Here is a 17997-nt window from a genome sequence, read left to right on the forward strand (position 1 = left end):
GCTCCCGGCATCCGCCTATAGATAAGTGTTTAAATATACAATTGCCCCTCTCCTGGTGTACGGCGGCGTGTGCGCCCCCCGCTCCCAGAACAGGTGGCCTATAGTTGATTGTCGGTGAAGGCACCGTTTGCGGCTCCCGCTCCCAGCATTCATCTATAAGTAAAGAATTTTCTTCTGAAAAAAAAAAAAAAAGAAGAAATATATGAATAAGAATTAGTACATACGTACTATCGGCAAATATATGTGTGTGTGTATATATATATATATATATATATATATATATATATATATATATATATATATATTAGAGCTAGAGGTGGTCCCGACATGGATCACAACCACTCCTGCTCGGCCTGTATGGCTCCTCTACAGCTTGAGGATGGCCATGATCTGTGTCCTTCGTGCCTCGGCCTCGGACATCTGAGGCAGGGTCTCTCAGACGAGTCCTGCATGAATTGTGGCATTTTGCCTCATGCTGTCAGGGCCGCGAGGCTGGCCGAGGTAGAGCGCCTGTTGGGCCCTCCCTTGTCTCCCCAGTTGACCCCTGACCAGCGGCTGGCCCCGTCTCGGTCTACCCGACCACGGCGTCGGCCTGCTGAGACTGCAGGCCCCACCTCCGGGAAGAGGGCCAAGGGGTCCGGGCTTACTTCTAGAGTGGATCAGCTGACAGCGGAGCTTGACAGCATGAAGTCCCTCCTCCTGGCTCTCCAGCCTGGGGCTGGAGCAACCCTGCCAGGTGCCCTTGTTCCTCCAGCGGCCTCCTTCGGGCCGGAGGAGGATGCGTTTTCCATAGCAGCTTCGGCTACTATGTTTCAGGACTACGCTCCGGACGTGCTCCTGGGAGACGAAGCCTCCCGTCCTTCTGCAGCGGGCTCCCTTTCTTCAGCCCGTGGCTCTGCGGGTGGTAGTGAGGACGGCTCTGTGGGAGCCGCCATCCGTACGGCTCTAGCCAGGCTACAGCTGGACGTGCCGCAGGCTCAGCCAGCTTCGGCCAGTGCCTTTTTCAGGCGCTCCTCAACCCCCGCTGAACTAACTGTACCTCCATCAGAAGAGTATCTGAGGGAATTACAGAAGTTCTGGAGGGACCCTAGGGCCCCTGCCCGTCCGACAGCTGATGCTCGGACCCTGGCAGCCATGCAGGACGCCTCCAAGTTCGGCCTGGACCGCATGCCAGCGGTTGAGCCCACTATCGCCGCCCTGATCGTCTCACCCAATGAGGCTCTGAGACAGGAGGCGAGGTGTCCTCGCCCCCAGTGCCGGGTTACGGACGAATTGCTGTCGAAGGCCTATGAGGCGGCAGCACGTATGGCTCGCATGGGTAATTCCATGTCCCACCTGCTGCTCGCCCTGTCGTCATCCCTGCAGGAGACTGAGCTGGACACTTCTGTCCACGGTATTACTGACGCCTCTCTACAGGCCTTTGCACTGATGTCCAGGGAGTTGGGACGAGTAATGGCTACTCTCGTGCAGGCTCGCCGCCAGGTTTGGTTGGCGCAGTCCCCTCTCTCGGAGGCCTGCAGGAGAACCCTCCGCAGCGTTCCGGTGGAACCGGGGGAGCTGTTTGGTTCTGCGGCTCTGGAAGCCCTCGAGCGCACGGTCCAAGCTGGGAAGACCCGACAGCAGCTGTCGGAGCTTCACAGAAGCGCTCCGCCGCCTGGCGACCCTAGGGGCCGTCCAGCTGCCTCGCAGCGCGGCACCCACTCACGGGCCAGGGGCCTCCCTCGGCCCCAGTACTCACGCCCACAGCCTGCTCAGCGGCAGGCACAGTCCTTTCGGGCGCCTGAGCGACTGCCCCCTGGGCAACCTCAGGTCTCACGTACTGCCCGTCGTGCCCCTGGAGCCCCTAGAGGTCGGGGGGCCCGACGCTGAGGCCACGGGGCCGACCGTCGGCCTTTTTTCCCAGCAGCAGCTCAGCTACTGGGCTGCTTCCACCAGGGACCCGTGGGTTCTTTCCACCTTGACCCACGGGTACAAACTTCAGTTCCGACGTCGGCCCCCGACCCATGGCCGAGTCAGGATGACTGTCATCCGCGACCCGGCGAAAGCCCGAGCCCTCGCCCAGGGGCTGTTCGTCCTCCTGGGCAAGGGTGCCATCGAACCGGTAGACCCCCTGTTGCACCCCGGGGGGTTCTACTCGACTTACTTTCTGGTAGCAAAGAAAGATGGCGGATTTCGACCTATCCTCGACCTCAGGAACCTCAACAGGTTCCTGAAGGTCTTGAGGTTCCATATGTTGACCACTGCAGAGGTTCTGCGTACGGTGTCCAGAGGGGAGTGGTTTACCTCCATAGACCTGGAGGATGCCTACTTTCACGTTCCTGTGGCGCCACACCATCGGCAGTTTCTGCGATTCGCCTTTCAGGGGCGTCATTTCCAGTTCAGGGTGCTCCCGTTTGGTCTCTCCCTCTCCCCACGGGTGTTCACCAGGTGTGTGACGGCAGCCCTCTCGCACCTACAGTCGCGGGGCATGAAGATCTTGCCGTATCTGGACGACTGGCTCGTCTGTGCGCCGTCCCAGTCTCAGGTGGCCCTCGACACGACGTGTCTTCTTTCCCATGTGGCCCGTTTGGGCCTCAGGGTGAATTTTACAAAGAGTGGCCTGGTCCCATCACAGAGCACAGTTTTTCTTGGGGTGACCCTCGATGCGGTCACCATGATGGCCTGCCCGTCGCCACGGCGGGTGAACGACATCCTCCGCCACCTCCTCCCGTTTCGGGAAGGCAGGCGGTTCCACTACGTGGAGTTCTTACGCGTCCTGGGGAAACTGACAGCTGCGGCTGCTGTGGTCCCCTTAGGATTGCTGTCGCTGCGTCCCCTCCAGAGGTGGTTGCACAGCTTTCACCTGGACGCCAGGAGACACCGGCACAGGAGGCTTGCGGTGTCCCACCGTTGCCTTCTTGCTCTGGCCCCGTGGAGGAAGCGTTCGTTTTTCCTCCAGGGCATGCCCATGGGCTCCATTGCATCCCGTCGCGAGGCAGTCACGACGGACGCCTCCCTCTCGGGGTGGGGCGCCGTGTGGCAGAACCAGACGGCTCAGGGGCTGTGGCCGGCGCAGGACCGCTCACAGCACATCAACGCACTAGAGCTGCGGGCTGTACACAGAGCGTTGCAGGCTTTCCTCCCTTTCTTGAGGGGCCGACATGTACTCGTGCGGTCGGACAATGTTTCGGCCGTCTCCCACATAAACCACCAAGGTGGCACCAGGTCTGCACTGCTACTGCAGGCATCCCGGGACCTCCTGCTGTGGGCAGCACCACGCTTAGCCAGCCTAAAGGCAATGTATTTGCCCGGGGAGCGCAACCAGACGGCGGACTTGCTCTCCCATGGCAAGCCTCCGCCGGGGGATTGGCAGCTCCATCCGGAGGTGGTGCTCAATATCTGGGCCACCTTCGGCAGAGCAAACGTGGACCTCTTTGCCTCAGAAGAGTCGACCCATTGCCCCCTCTGGTTCTCCCTGACAGAGGAGAGCAGTCCCCTGGGACAGGATGCTCTGGCCCACGACTGGCCAGAGGTTCTCCTCTATGCTTTCCCGCCGATCCCTCTGATAGTCCCTACGCTACAGAGGGTCCTCCAGCAGGGCCACAGGCTGCTGTTGGTAGCCCCCCTTTGGCCAGGGAGGACGTGGTTTCCACTGCTGCACAGGCTCTGCAGGGGTTCCCCATGGCGCCTCCCCGACAGGAGGGATCTCCTGTCTCAGTGGCAGGGTCGGATCTGGCATCCCGACCCGTCCCGCCTGCAGCTGTGGGTCTGGCCACTGCAGGGCCCGACCCGATGCTGACTGAGTGCTCTGGCGAGGTATGCCATACCATCCTAAACGCGAGGGCGCCTTCTACCCGGGCGCTTTATGAACAGAGGTGGCGGCTGTTCACTACATGGTGCTTGGACAGGGGTGAGGACCCTGTGCACTGTCCTGTCCCTAGGATTCTGGAGTTCCTCCAGTCACTCCTGGATGACGGCCGGTCCCCCGCTACCCTGAGGGTGTATGTGGCGGCCATTTCCTCTCGGCATGCTCGAGTGGATAACGGCACGGTGGGAAGCCACAGGTTGGTGTCCCTTTTCCTGAAAGGTGCGCGGCGGCTGCGCCCCCCACGAGTGCGGCGCACCCCGCCATGGGATCTGCACCTGGTGCTCGGCGCCCTGTGCGCGCCTCCCTTTGAACCCCTTGCTCAGGCAGGGCTGAGGTGGGTCTCCGCTAAGACCGCCTTTCTACTCGCTATCGCGTCAGCGAAGCGCGTCGGGGAGCTGCATGCTCTGTCGGTGAGCGACTCCTGCATGAGGTGGAACTCGGATGGCTCAGGGGTTTCCCTATGGCCGAACCCCGCTTTTCTCCCGAAGGTGCTGTCTTCATCTAACAGACCTATCCACCTGGCACAGTTTGTTCCCCCGGAGGGGGAGGACAGGTTACGCCTACTGTGCCCTGTGCGGGCTCTGAGAGCCTACGTGGCCGCGACTGCCGGTATCAGGCAGTCGGACCAGCTCTTCCTCTGCTACGGTGGCCCTCGGAGAGGCTGTGCGCTCTCTAAACAGCGACTGTCTCACTGGGTGGTGGACGCCATAACCCAGGCATATGAGGGAAGTGGGCGCCCCCAGCCAGCTGGGGTGAGCTGCCACTCCACCAGAGCTGTCTCGACCTCATGGGCAGCCCTACGGGGCGTTCCCCTGGAAGACATCTGTGAGGCAGCGTCATGGGCATCACCGAGTACCTTCTCCAGGTTCTATCGGGTGAATGTTGCCACTCCCAACCCGTTGGCTGTGGTCCCGCTGCCCGACTCTGCTGCTTCCTCTCAATAAAGTGAGTAAGTGCCGGATTCCTCGTGACTCTTCTGGTATTAGTCATCCAGTGCTTGAAAGCACCGCCTCTGGCGGTCAGTAAGGATGAAATAGAACGAAAGTTACGTATGTAACTACGGTTCTATGAATCCTGGATGACCGCCAGAGCGTTCTGTCACTCAGAATCCTCGTATACTCGCGAGAAGATTCTGTAAGGACTGACCTGCTGATGTTGCCGGAAGTATATAGGCTCTCCGGGGTCAGCAGGGGGTCACGAGTGACGTTGTTGGTATTAACACTCGACCTGCGCATGCGCAAGATGTATCATCCAGTGCTTGAAAGCACCGCCTCTGGCGGTCATCCAGGATTCATAGAACCGTAGTTACATACGTAACTTTCGTTTTTGGTTTTTCCATTAGTTCATTCACGGCACCTGTTTATTCCCCACCAGCTGCACCTTGTCCCCAATCACTCACTCCCTATTTAGTTTCCTGCCTCCCCTGTCAGTTGGTCGGTGCTTTGTTTGTTTCTCCCCCTTCATGCCATGCCATGCCACGACCTGTCTTGACCAAGCTAAGTATTTATTTATTTATTAATCCTTGCCATATTAAGTCCTTGTTTTGTTTTCTCAGTATTTTTCCACAGTTGAGTTTTTGATATCCGGTTCAGCCGCGCTTTTCGTTTGTACTTTGCTTTTTGACCCCTTGAATCCTGTGAATAAAACCAAGTTTTGCTTTTGAAGTCCGCATCCGTGTCCTCCATCCTCACCCCTACCTGACAGTATCTCCTTTGGTCTCTAGTATATGATAACTTCAGTTTTTTTTTTCTTTCTGCTATTTTTGTCCACCACTTTGCTGTGATGCATTGTGCTCAGGAGCACAACAGCCATTCCTTTTTTCCTGACGTAGCTGACCATGGCGAGGCTGCCATTAAATCCAAATTCTGTGCTGTAAACCTCCCTGGATTTGGAAGCCTTTATCAGAGGAGGGATGTCTGGCTCGTTCTGCCGTAGAGTCTCCACAATAGTGAGACCCTTCTCCAGGAGGTGCTACGCAAGAGGCACACTGGTGAAGAAGTTGTCCATGGTGATGTTGCACCTTGTGTTTCTGAATGCTCTGCACAACTGCGGGATAATGTTTTCTCCCAGATTCTCTTGAATTTCTTCCCCGTGTAAGCTATTTCATCTATTGCAAAGGGGATACGAGTGACACACGCACTGATCCTTCCCAGTTCTTGTTTCACATTCTTCAGATGTTGCTGTGTACAAAAATCTTTAGATGTGACACTTGTGATATAGTCTGTGTAGTCCACAAAATATATGTGGCTATCAGTCACAGTTGTTCAGAATCAAATGTTTCCATGACATTCCATAGGAAATGAATATGGGTCATTTTTGATCCACTTATGGAAGCTTGGGGTAGTAATACAAAAATTTGAATTTTAAATTGTATGGGTTTAAGTTAAAATTTGAAATGGCACGATATCAATGAAATGTTTTGAGGGAAAATGGAATGATAACAACTTTTTTGTTACAAAGATCTTGCAAGAAAACAACTTCACCGGGTCATTTTTGACCCACTTATGCATCTAAGGGCTGAGATGTAGCTCTGGGTGTTTTTTTTTCTCTGATTTCTGAACGATATGATTCTCTCTCTGATTGAATGCATTTAAATCGCAGCACCTGGTTGCTTCTAACAGTTTTAAATCTTATAGAAGCAGTAAAGATGTCCTTAGTTTTTCACATACCTGTAGTGCTTTTGAACTTTTGCTAAGTTTTTGTTAAATAAATGACAAGCGAGTGTAACATTTTATTAGATGTTGTTCATCTGAAGTTATATTTACCTGTAATTAAGGTCTTGTATGATCCAGATGATTTAAATGACGTTCTGCTACGTAAAACCTTATATTGAAAGAAAGCATTCTTTCTTTTTCACACAACAGTGAGTTTATAGTCAGAATAAAGTTATATTAATAGAAAGTAGAAAACAGGGTTGCCATAGCTACAAGGCCTCTAAAGAGAGAAATTTGTGTTTATTCATCAACTCTCTTGCGGTCACAACCATAACTCTAAATCCTTTGCTGGTGTGAACTGGAGATGTGAGTGAAATACACTGCAGCAGAGGGGAAGAGAGGCATCACAGTCAGGTTTGTTATTGTCTGTTGAAAGTCTGTTGAAGGTCATCGCATGGCTGAGCAACAGATCTGTTCTGCCTCTCCATCTCACCCTCCCCCAACCTCAAAGTAATGACATTCAGTTTCCCGCGTCCCTACGAACGAACTATCTGTCCCCTACTGACTTCCATTAAATGGCCTGGTTACCGCCTGTGAACCGGACACTGGTCGGATCAATTCACCTTCTGCCCTTCATCTGCACCACTGAGAAATTAATCAAAGAGGAGTAGCAGTCTCATCATCCAGCACCATACAGAATAGGGAAGGCTATATTTTATCAGTCGCTCAGCCCCAAAAGTGCCATTTATCAAATAAAACCAATGGAGAATTTTATTCAATTTCTCAAAATATGCAACACAAGTATTGCAATTTCTTTTAATGAGGGGCCAGGGATATCCTTCAATGTATGCTTCTTTAATGTTGCGCCTGGGACCAATTATACTGTAGCTGTCACAACACATCATTCACACATCATTTTTCAATCTCATCAAGTTTACCCTTACTCTCACTGGACCTCAAATTGGCTATCTGTGTTGAACTACAGTCTCATCTTTTTTCAATAAAAATTTCAGATCTATAGAACTAATGAAACTCTTAGTCTTTTATATCAAATAGTCCTTACTAAATGTGTACTGTATAAAAAAGAAAATCACTATACCAGCTGGTTTCCTCCAGGCTAGCAAGCTCTATCTGTCCCTGAGGTAATAAAGGAAGATCTTAGCAACTGTGGCCCCTGACAATTGGAAATCAACTATGATTAATTGATCAATGCAGGCGAGGGAATATAACCTTGTCACAAAATCAATTGGCTCAGACCAGAGAAGGACAGAAATTGACCAACTAATTTTGGCCCCTCATCTGCTGAGATGCAAAACACACCAAAAATCAATTTGAAAAAATAAAAGGCATCAAAGCAAAGGGAAAGATTAATGATGCTCACGATTTCCATAACTGCCTGTAACCACAGGTCAGCTACGCTGCTTTTAAGTACTCATGGAGCTCGACTGCGGGACACATGCTACCGTGATGATGGGTTAATTTATGTATCTACACAACTAGCAGGACTTCTCTTCCACTGTTCCTGCTTAGAAGTGGATCCAAGGTGCCCTGCTGATGGATTGACAGATGGCCTGAACAACCGGGGCAACAAGATTAAAGAAGAAGAAGAAGAAGAAGAAGTAAAGACAAGAAACAGAAGATAAGAATGGAGGCTAGGAAATGAACAATTGGGCAAAGGAAGAAGAAAGTGAAAGCAATATTATTTACAAGTATCTTGGGGGACACAATCATTTACAGCGTTTTAAAAAAAAGCTGGTGAAACCAAATTTAAGCAACCAGACGGCATTTTCTCTGCTGCTTTCTATACACCCAACTAAATAAAGAAAAATTGTGTCTGCCGACGCCCATGAGTGGCAGCCAAAGACCATCCTCAGAATAAGGAGAGGTTTGTCATGTCTGTTAGTTTTGTTAGGTTTTAAGTTCCTGTTTAGTCTTTAGTTTTTTGCCATGTTTTCATCAGTTTCTCTTGCCCTGCCATCAGTTTCACTCATGTCACCTGTGTTTCTCCCCTCAGCGGTACTCCATCACCAATCCCCCCCCCTCCCCAGTATTTAGTTTCCAGGTTTCCTCATGCACTTTGCCAGATCCTCACCGTCCCTCATGATAAGACACCGTCACTGAAGTCACAGCATTCATGTCAAGTCAGGTTTGTCCATGTTTTCACAGTTCTAGTCAGGTTTTGTTTAGCCAAGTTTTTTTTCATAGTTTAGGTTTTGTATTCCCACTCAGCAGCTCTTTTTGTAGTATTTTGGAATAAATCAAGTGTTTTCTGTGAAATATCTGCATCCAGGTACTCCTTCCCCACGCCTCGACCACAACCAGACGTGACAAGGTTGAGGTGAAAAAAATTAAACATGAGCAGCATATTTATGCAAGGCATTTTCAGTTTCAGCACATTTCACTTCATACAATCTTTTACACTTAAATGCACACAGATAAATTCATACATATGCAGAGGAACTGACATACAGACAAGCGCATTGTAAATGAAGAAATTTTACTTTTTTATTTTACCACTGTTTACCGCCATTTCATTTGTCTGCCACACCACCTCAGCTTTTCCAAGTTTCACAAGAGCTCCCATTATATTTATGCCTGACATCAAGCCATTGCTACTTGTACACTTAGTTTTAAAAACAAAGTTTTTCCATTCTTGTTTCCAAAAAAAATCGTGTCCACACAGCATCATTTACAAGGATATTTGTGTGGTGGTGTGTATGTAACAGGATTGATAGATTGATTGTCCAGGCCACGTGTAAACATTACAGACTCATTACATTACAGAGTCAGAGAAAATCTTCACTCTTCAAGACGTTTTCTAAAACATTTCGGTTTCACTGCCCAAAACTGCATTTGCTGGTGGATGAAAGGCACAAACACATTGACAAATCTGAAGTTTTCAATATATTTATGTGTTATTGTGTACAGGGCCAAAGATTCACATCAGAATTTTTATCAACTGCATTGTTCCACAACACAAAACATCGGTTTCACAGTAAGACTCAAAAATTGCAACATAACCCAATTATTTGGGCTGCAAAATCACATGCTTGCGTTGTAAGCTTAAAAATGCTAAAATCATCACACTTTTCACTTCATCACTTTTTTGATGATTTTCTCAAAAACAAATAATATTAATCACGGTTAGGTTTAAATGATAAGAAATATGATTTAGGGGCAGAAACACATGGTTAGGTTTAGATACTGATAAATGAGGAAGTCTCTGAAGTCTCACAAGTGTTTCCTTTATTTTAATACCAGTTTGTAAATGCAGAGAAATATTCAATTCATTTTGGGCATGTCATGTTCGAGTAGGAACCTGTTCAGCCCCAGGAGGGGCTAAAAGAAAGAAATCATACTCCCAGATTGTGCGTGCTGTAATGCGAGCCTCTGTTTGTAGCATAATACAAATGCTGTAAAATATGTCAGGATAACCTGGATTTTATTGTATGAAAATAAATGTATGAACAAGTTTCTCAGAATCTGTTTGAAATACAGCTCCTCTAGTCATTTATCAGTTGTTTAAACAAGCCAATCAAATCAAAACACCAGCAATGGTAATGGTAAAATTTTGAAAGCCTATATTATCATGTCAAACAATAGAAATTTATTGCAACTCTAAATAAAGAGTAATTTATTGACCCAATGAGTCATTAATGAGCAATTTCATCTTGTGTTCTTTATGCTAACAGGTATTTTTTCTTCTTTTCAAGGGCTGATATTAAAAAACAAACTTGTGTTGCATAGTGTGAAACGGGAAAAAAACAGACTTAGGGGCCAAAGGGCAATGACAGTGAGAAGAGGTGAATGTGAACTAGAGGGAGCTTCTCTGCAGGAGATAAAACAAGGAAAGAATGAGGGTCAGAGGGGTGACAGTAAGTGAGAATTAGAGGCTTTGGTTGATTGAAGCTGATGTCCAAGCTGCTTTAAGGTCAGACTTGTGGCTGCAGGTCACTCAATCAGTGCCCGACTGATCCAACGGCACAAGGACAGAATGAAAAGCTCTGAAAGTAATCTTCGACATAATAGACTTCTTTTTTGTCCAGAGGTTGGATCAATGCTTGGCTGGACCTGGTAGGCCAGGAGAGAGACTTTTTCCTTATTCATCTGCCAGAGATGGGGCTATTGGCAACTTAACCTCATCCATTATCAAGATCAGCATCGGGCAGAGCAGTCCAAGGCCTTCAGTTCCTGTTCCTGGAATATTACGGCCAGTCTGTACTTCTTCCTTTCTCTCCACTCCAAACTGCCTCTCCCTACAGCACTGCAAAGATAGATGGAAGGAGTATGAAAGAGGGTCACCCACTCCCTTATGAGCGTACATTATCTTACACACAGAGGGAGGAGGAGACACAAAGTGGATTTCACTGGGGATCCCTTTCACAGTGGGGAATTTCTCAGAGCTCTAAAGAGGGGCAGAAGGGATGCTGGTCCAAAAAATGCAGGTCAAGAGTGTCAGACACAAAACACAACACGGTATTCACTGGGTACAGACACCTTCACAATGGCAGAGAGGAAAGAGAAGTGTACTTTATTGTACCAGCAACTGTTCCAATGTTATGGAAATGCACAATTATAAAGAAGAATTGTATGTTTTGTGTCACTGGTAGTGAAGTTTTGTGAGCAAAGCTGTTCTCTCCCAGTATGTGTGTGTGTGTGATGAGTGCATATCTGCTAGGAAACTGTGTTGGTGAATGTGTGCAGACCACCGTTTGTCCCCCTATCGGTATGCCGCCAATTGTCACACTGGAAGCTGCTCTTTCAAATTAGCAACAAAGGGCTCTTTCCCAAATGTTCCCTCTCTACAGATACTGCTCTCCTCTTGAATGAAGCAAAGCTATTACTACAGAGACAAAGCGTGGATAAACGGGGAAACACAAAAAAGGATTTATCAACTCATGTAAGCAGAACTACCTCAAGAGGTGTGAAGAAAGAGTGAGACCCAAAGAGAGAATAGAGGTTGTATAGAAAGAAAGAGCGATACTGTTGTAGGGAAATGTTCCCATAGCTGCTGTCGTTGTTCTTCCCACCCGGATGGTTATTATGATCTGAAGAGGAGTTCTAGCTGCGTCCCATGTGGTCCTTTCTACAATGTGACCCAGTCCAGATGGTCTCTTCTCTTTCCCCTGCGTGCTTGCAACACACTGCTGGGACAGTGACAGACGTGCTGCATAGCTAACGGTCCGCAGGGAGGGTAAAAAGACAGGAAAAAACTTTTTCAAACACACAAATGGAAAATTATACGTTTACAGACAACTGACAATAAATGTCAGTGTTTTCATACAAGGCATTATGAATGTGAATCATGCTGTGGCCTTCAATGCTACCAGAACTCAACCCAACTAAGCAGTTACGGGGAGTTTTTGTTCATAATATTTTAACTTTTGCAGGGCCTTGTAGAGCATACAAAGTTGATGTTACATATTGGTTTGTTTAGACTCCATGTACTATTCCTGCTTGTTCTGGGGCTGTCTTTTGTGTGCATAGACCCTTAATTCTAACTTGAGAGTAGTATTTTTACACTCAAACTGTAAGATCAACTTCTAAAACCATATTTCGATCCATTTCTACACTTCTATGGCAGTAGACATAGGTAATGGGAGAGTGATCCTCACAAGTCCGTCCTCCCGGCCCAGCATGCAACACAGCGTGACATACCTTCACATTTTCTATAAGCAACAAGAAGCACTGGCTCCACAAAATGTCCTATCTTAATGTACTTTACTATTAGTGGCAATATGCTTTGACCTTTGCTTCAGATTTAAGATTTATTGCCTCTTTGTGGTGTGTTCACTTTTTTCTATTTCAACTGTACTTGTTTGTCAACAACAAGCAAACTTGTCCATATTTTCTTTTTCATTTGTGTGTTTCTTGTTAATAGATTCAAGCCCCCCTCTATTGTCTTGTCTGCATTTGCCAGATACGGTAAAGCCCCAAAAACACCCTTGTATATAGAATCATGTCTATTAGGGGTTTATGCAATCAATCTAAGCTAAGCTAAGCACACAACCAAAAGCTTGTTGCGGGAGGCTCTGACTGCTGTCTGAGAATGAGGCAAATTATTGATTTAATTCATTTAATTTTCTCTCTAGGATATAATTTTATCTGTAACCTAGCCTAACATAGCTGTTGTCTTTAAACTATGCAGGCTGATCTTGTCTGACAATGTTGTAGTTATTATACTTTAGAAAAGCAGAGCAGCATTTAGGAAATCTCTTTATGAATGACTGCTGGTTAACATGTACCCTTGTCTTAATGTGCAACATTTCAATTACTATTTCATACTTCTTCTGTTGTGTGACAGCAGAAAATGTGTACAGTTTGTGTGTAGGTGTGTCTTTGGACTGCTACAGTAACTAAAAACTGGAAAACCAGAGACAGAGACAAGGAAACAGATGGAAACACTATCCATCTATACATTTACCAAATGTGTTATTGCTACACATACAGGGATCTTCCTTTTGTGGTGAGGATATTTCCCTCTGAGGAATTTTGCAGCCAGCAACAGAACATCTGTTGTTTAGCTGAGACAATGTATAGTTAGCTGAAGCTGCTCTTCTGGGGAAAATGTATAAGCTAAGGAGACTGCTCACTCCAGCTAGCTTTGTTTGAGTTGTTCTACCAAATCATCAAGCTAGTCTGGTATGCAAGGGTGTGCCAAGATGATGTTAAGTATTCAGAACTCTCAAGCGTCACGCAATTCACATATTTCACATATTTCACACGCCACGCATTCATTTTCTCACATAGTGGAAAAAAAATCACAGGTAACAATGCTGCTGCATTAAAAAAAAAGGAGACTGAGACATTTATTTTTTTAACTTTGTGATTTACTGATGGGTGAGGTCCCTCCCCCACAGCAGGAACACCTCTCTGTGCCGCTCCATCACAGGCAGCAGCCCGTGAGTTTCTTGCACCTGTGCACTGTTGTCCTTGTGTTTTAGGAATCCCTGGATTTTGAAAACCGAAGACATTTTATTGTCTCTAACTCTCTTTAGTCTGGGTTTTAGAGTTTTTAAGAGTTCTGTCCTTCCACTGCAAGCCCAACATCTGTAGTTGTTATGTGGGTTTGATTGTCATTGGCTGCACCTGTGATGGATTAGAAGGCTTGTTGGGGACAACATGCCGCAACTCACCCTTTCTGTTTTTATTGACCTTTGTCTAGATTTTTAACAATTATTAGTATTTTTTTATTTTTTTTTAATAGTTCATACCAAAATGTTTAGTCATTTTAAGTACTTAAGAATCAGTGTTTTGTATGGGATCATTTTCTGTGGGAGCTTTACAACTGTGCCTTTACATCCATGGAAATGCTGTATAACTTAACATGAAAGGGGGGGGGACACAAAAAGCACAATGACCTCTTTATGCACTGCCGTTTTGGAGGATTGCTATTCTTTGGCAAACATTTGCAGCTGGCCGACAAAATCTCGCAAACACCCCTCTTTCCAAGTGTTTCCAGTCAAATTTGTGTACATTTAAATCTCTGAAATGCAATGTCATTATGTATTTTTGAGAGTATTTTTGTGTTTGAAGATACATTTCTGATGGATCAAACTGGAAAAATATGACACATTTTAAATTTTGAAATAAAGCATATGTTCTTCAAAAACCTCAAATGATCCAACAATTTAAAAAAAAAAAAAGTGCCTTGGTAACTGATAAAAGTAAGATGAACATGATTCAAGCTTTGATAGAGCACACAAGACTTTGAGGTTTTCTTTTAATTAACATCGATAACCTTTTCAATGCACAGAATAACACCCACAGTTTTCAATCTCCTGATTTGTCACACTGTTTGATAGTCTGCCGCAGAGGTCTTGTATGGGCTGAAATGATCAAACTGACACCTAAAGCTTTATCGTTTCAATCCCTTACCAACTGACCGTGGGCCTCTGTCTGCCACCTGCTCATCTCCTCACACTTCTCACACCTCCACAGATGCACACAGCTAGTCTATCTTACCGATGAACACTTTGGCCCTCCTGCGGACCAGCTCCTGCACTGCCAGCTTCTGATCATCTATTAACACTGACAGACAGACACCACTTCAATACACAGCCTGGACCAAGCTCCCAACAACATATGGGATCTCCTCAGCCTCTCGGATACCCCTGTGCTCTGTTGTCACCTTAACCAGCCATGCTTTACCATGTGGCTATCCTTCCTCTATCACCTAATAGATAGATATTTTTCCATTTGTCTTTTCAACCATGCTTTGCTCCTCATTCAGTGTTCATTTTTCACTTATCCATCTCACACTGGTTAGACACATGAAGCTGAGGTGGCTGCTGGATTTACTGGCTGGATATTTCAAAACATCACAGTTGGAAAATGTTGTAATGTACAGCATCAAATTGACAACAATGAGAAATAATTTTATTAGAGCGTAAGACAGTTATTCCACAGGGTTATGTCCTTGGCCCACTTCTGAACAGAGTCCTGTAATGGTTAGAAGAAAAGCAACAGCCTCAGTCATTTTAACAGGTGACCCAAATCGAGATATTTTGCGCTCTGTGTATACCACACTGTATATAAGGGTTATGTTCAAGAAGCAAAAACCTTTAGAGGCCAAACCCCTTCCGCATAGGGAAAATCATGTGGCCCATTTTATTTATTTTTGTTTTGTTTTGTTGACTTATACCTATGCAACCTATCTGTCAAAGTGCGCTCATTTAGCTATTTTTTCGAACTGAATATGATTTTGTTAATCCATATCTTGACCATGATTGATTATCTTTTTAATACTTTTATTTTATTGGATTTTAATCTTGTCTCTATTTCTGAAAATTGGCATCTAGCAGAGGTAAATATTCTCTCTATATAATGTCTATATTGCTTGTCGCTGAAGGAAAATCAGTGTGTTGTATTTAGTATTTTACATTTATATTGTTTTGGCTGCATTGTTTTAAAATGAAAAACCGAGTGAGAAGCAAAAAGATTCAAAGCGACGCATATAAAGGTGTTCAAATAAGAAAGTGCTTTCATGTGGTATTCTTTGGAGCTCTTAAAACAAAATTGTTTGTGGATATTTCTTTGTGGGACAAGTTTTCAAATGTATACTGACAATGTTGTCGAATCCAGTGAAATTAATCTGTTGTTTCTACTCAGCTGTCACAGTAATTACAGTCCATAGCAGCAGGTTTGGAAATCCTCTTCTAACAGTCAGCATCGAAGAAGCGCAAATCAATATTTTTACAGTGGCAATATGTCAGGGGCAATGTGAAACAAATGTGAAAGAGGTTGCTTGTAGTGATGAACTGACAGAGAATCAGTACCTGCAAGCTTCTGTTGGCTCTACACGGGTTTGTAGTGAGTTTCAGCTCATTGTTTTGGCGCTAAGTTCACAAAACTGAGTCACTCTCATTGCTCTCATAGATTCCTTTGGCCACAACAATCAGCTGCTTCTAGTGAAAAAGCTCTGAAAGAGATGATTTTAATGGCCTCAGTTAGGAAAATTACCGTGTTGCTCATCTTTTTCTATATTATATGATTGTCCCACATCAACACACAAAATGAAACTGAATAATGTAAAACAATCATGTTGTATCAATATTGAAATAAGCTGTTTCTCTTGCTTGTATTATTTCTGGGAAGTGTGCACACGATGCACATGATAGATATATGTAGATTGTATATTAAGTTCTTGTCACTACAGATGGAAAATAAAGATAAACTTTACTATACACGCATGTCGCCACATTGTGCCACTCTTTTACTGTCGCTGTGCAGTTTTACACTGAACTAAAGCAGAGGACAATTTGGAAAAAAGCAAGTCTGTCACATAAGCTTTTATAGGATTATTGGTTGATGAAAGATACATTTAATGTCCCAGCCGAGAGGAGAGAATTGCCCATTACCTGCTGACTGTCTGGAGCATTATTAATACTTATGGTATGTAAAGGCCCTATGCAGCAGTGACCGTTTAATTGCATCCATTACTCAGGACTAAGTGGCAAGTTCACACCTGGGAAAACACACACCATAGAGCACACTGTAGCATCTGCATTTGTATGAAGACACACACACAGGGACAAACAATCTAAATGTATTTATACTTTAAAGTGGCAGTTTCTTGTCACTTCTTATTTCCCAGAGCTCCTATAAATGTTTTTTATCGCAGCTGTTTTAAAGATGAGAGATTGATTCCATAAACTGTCAGAGGTACACCATTTTGTTGAGATTTATAGCAGCAAAGCCATTCTTCCCCCAGAAAACATTTCCACTCAGAGGTTATGCCAGTTTTGACCTTCAAAGTGATTCACGTTTAATGTGATTCTGGTCTCAGAACAGGCTGGTTGTCCCACATTCACTCACCACAACCCTTTGTTTTCACCAAACTCAAGATTTAAACTCTGCAGGACTTTTTATGCCTGAATGATGGATCTCATTCTAGCTCTCATTCATTGTAAGCCTTACAATGTAAGGCATTGGTATGATGGGGGATGGACGCTTTTGAGAAAAATATACTGCCAAGTAGTGACACCTAGTGGATAATACCAGTGCAACTGACCAATTTATGATACTAGATTGTGATTCCACCTCAGGTCTAGAATGCATCAGGCCTTCACTGTTTTTACTTCACAAATTACTGGATAACTCACAAAGAGGCTGCTTAAGCACTACAGATAGCCACTTGTGGTTTTTACAACTAATTTAGCTAATACAAATCCTTAGATTTTGGTTCTTGCCTCCATCAAAGGAAACTAATCACAGCCTATAAGAAACATCCTTATTTAGATTATTTCTGATCAACTTTCCCCTTTTATTGAGAGGATCTTTGGGTGAGTTTGCCAAACCGTAATAAATCAGCCAAACGTGGGTTTTACCAAAAGTAACTGTTGGCTCATCGCAATAAATCAACCTGATATTTTACACTTGAGATTTAAGGCCCAGTCACAGTATTTTTTTTTAACCAAGGACAGTTTCTAACTGGGTGAAATGACCCAGAAATATGGCAGCCTTGAGAAGAGATGGTCAAATTCTGTTAGTTTAAAGTGAGAAGTTTCAGCACTTGTTTTGTGTTTTATGCTGTGCCATCAATTTATGAGAATTTATGACAGTTCCCTCCCACAATTCATCGAGGCCTGAACTTTCAAACCAGCCCTCAGTTGTGTTCACTCAGTCGTACTAAGTGGGATTCACGTAGATCATTATCAGGACAGAAGAAAATGTGAGCAGCCAGTGATGACATCTTATAATTAGTGGCTTTTACCTCACTTTTTAAAACTACCGTCCTTGATATGATATATATTTCAGTGCGTGTGGGTCAAAACCAGGCTGCCACCAGAGAGCAGCAGTGCTATTTGTGACCTCAAAGGAAGCTTAAACAAAATAACAGTTCTTTTGTTGTCCAAAGACCCCGTAAAGTCAATCTCTGAGTTGTCTGTGAAAAACTGAAAAAGCAAGAAAAAAATCATCATAAACATTTGGTTTTCTTAAACAAAGAAACTACCTGATCGAGGTAACTGAAATTATAATGAATTCCTTCTGTAA

At 45.2% G+C, this 17997-nt stretch overlaps 1 protein-coding gene across 1 annotated transcript; it reads left to right on the forward strand.

Moving 5' to 3' along the window:
• The first annotated feature begins 327 nt into the window (after positions 1–327).
• On the forward strand, positions 328–4533 carry LOC142383616 (uncharacterized). The gene is made up of 4 exons (XM_075469223.1): positions 328–654; positions 712–990; positions 1219–1482; positions 1583–4533. Exons 1-4 carry the CDS (start codon positions 328–330, stop codon positions 3776–3778), a joined length of 3066 nt encoding a protein of 1021 aa, XP_075325338.1. The 3' UTR covers positions 3779–4533.
• Positions 4534–17997: the final 13464 nt, after the last annotated feature.

The sequence above is a fragment of the Odontesthes bonariensis genome, chromosome 1 (genome assembly GCF_027942865.1).
Source record: "Odontesthes bonariensis isolate fOdoBon6 chromosome 1, fOdoBon6.hap1, whole genome shotgun sequence".
Lineage (NCBI taxonomy): Eukaryota > Metazoa > Chordata > Actinopteri > Atheriniformes > Atherinopsidae > Odontesthes > Odontesthes bonariensis.

Bases quoted from the DNA above. Each gene is read 5' to 3' on its own strand.
- LOC142383616 (XM_075469223.1), top strand. From the start codon at position 328: ATGGATCACAACCACTCCTGCTCGGCCTGTATGGCTCCTCTACAGCTT. The intron at 655-711 runs GTGGATCAGCTG...CTGGCTCTCCAG, and splicing joins GGTCCGGGCTTACTTCTAGA to CCTGGGGCTGGAGCAACCCT. The intron at 991-1,218 runs GCCAGTGCCTTT...TCACCCAATGAG, and splicing joins CGCAGGCTCAGCCAGCTTCG to GCTCTGAGACAGGAGGCGAG.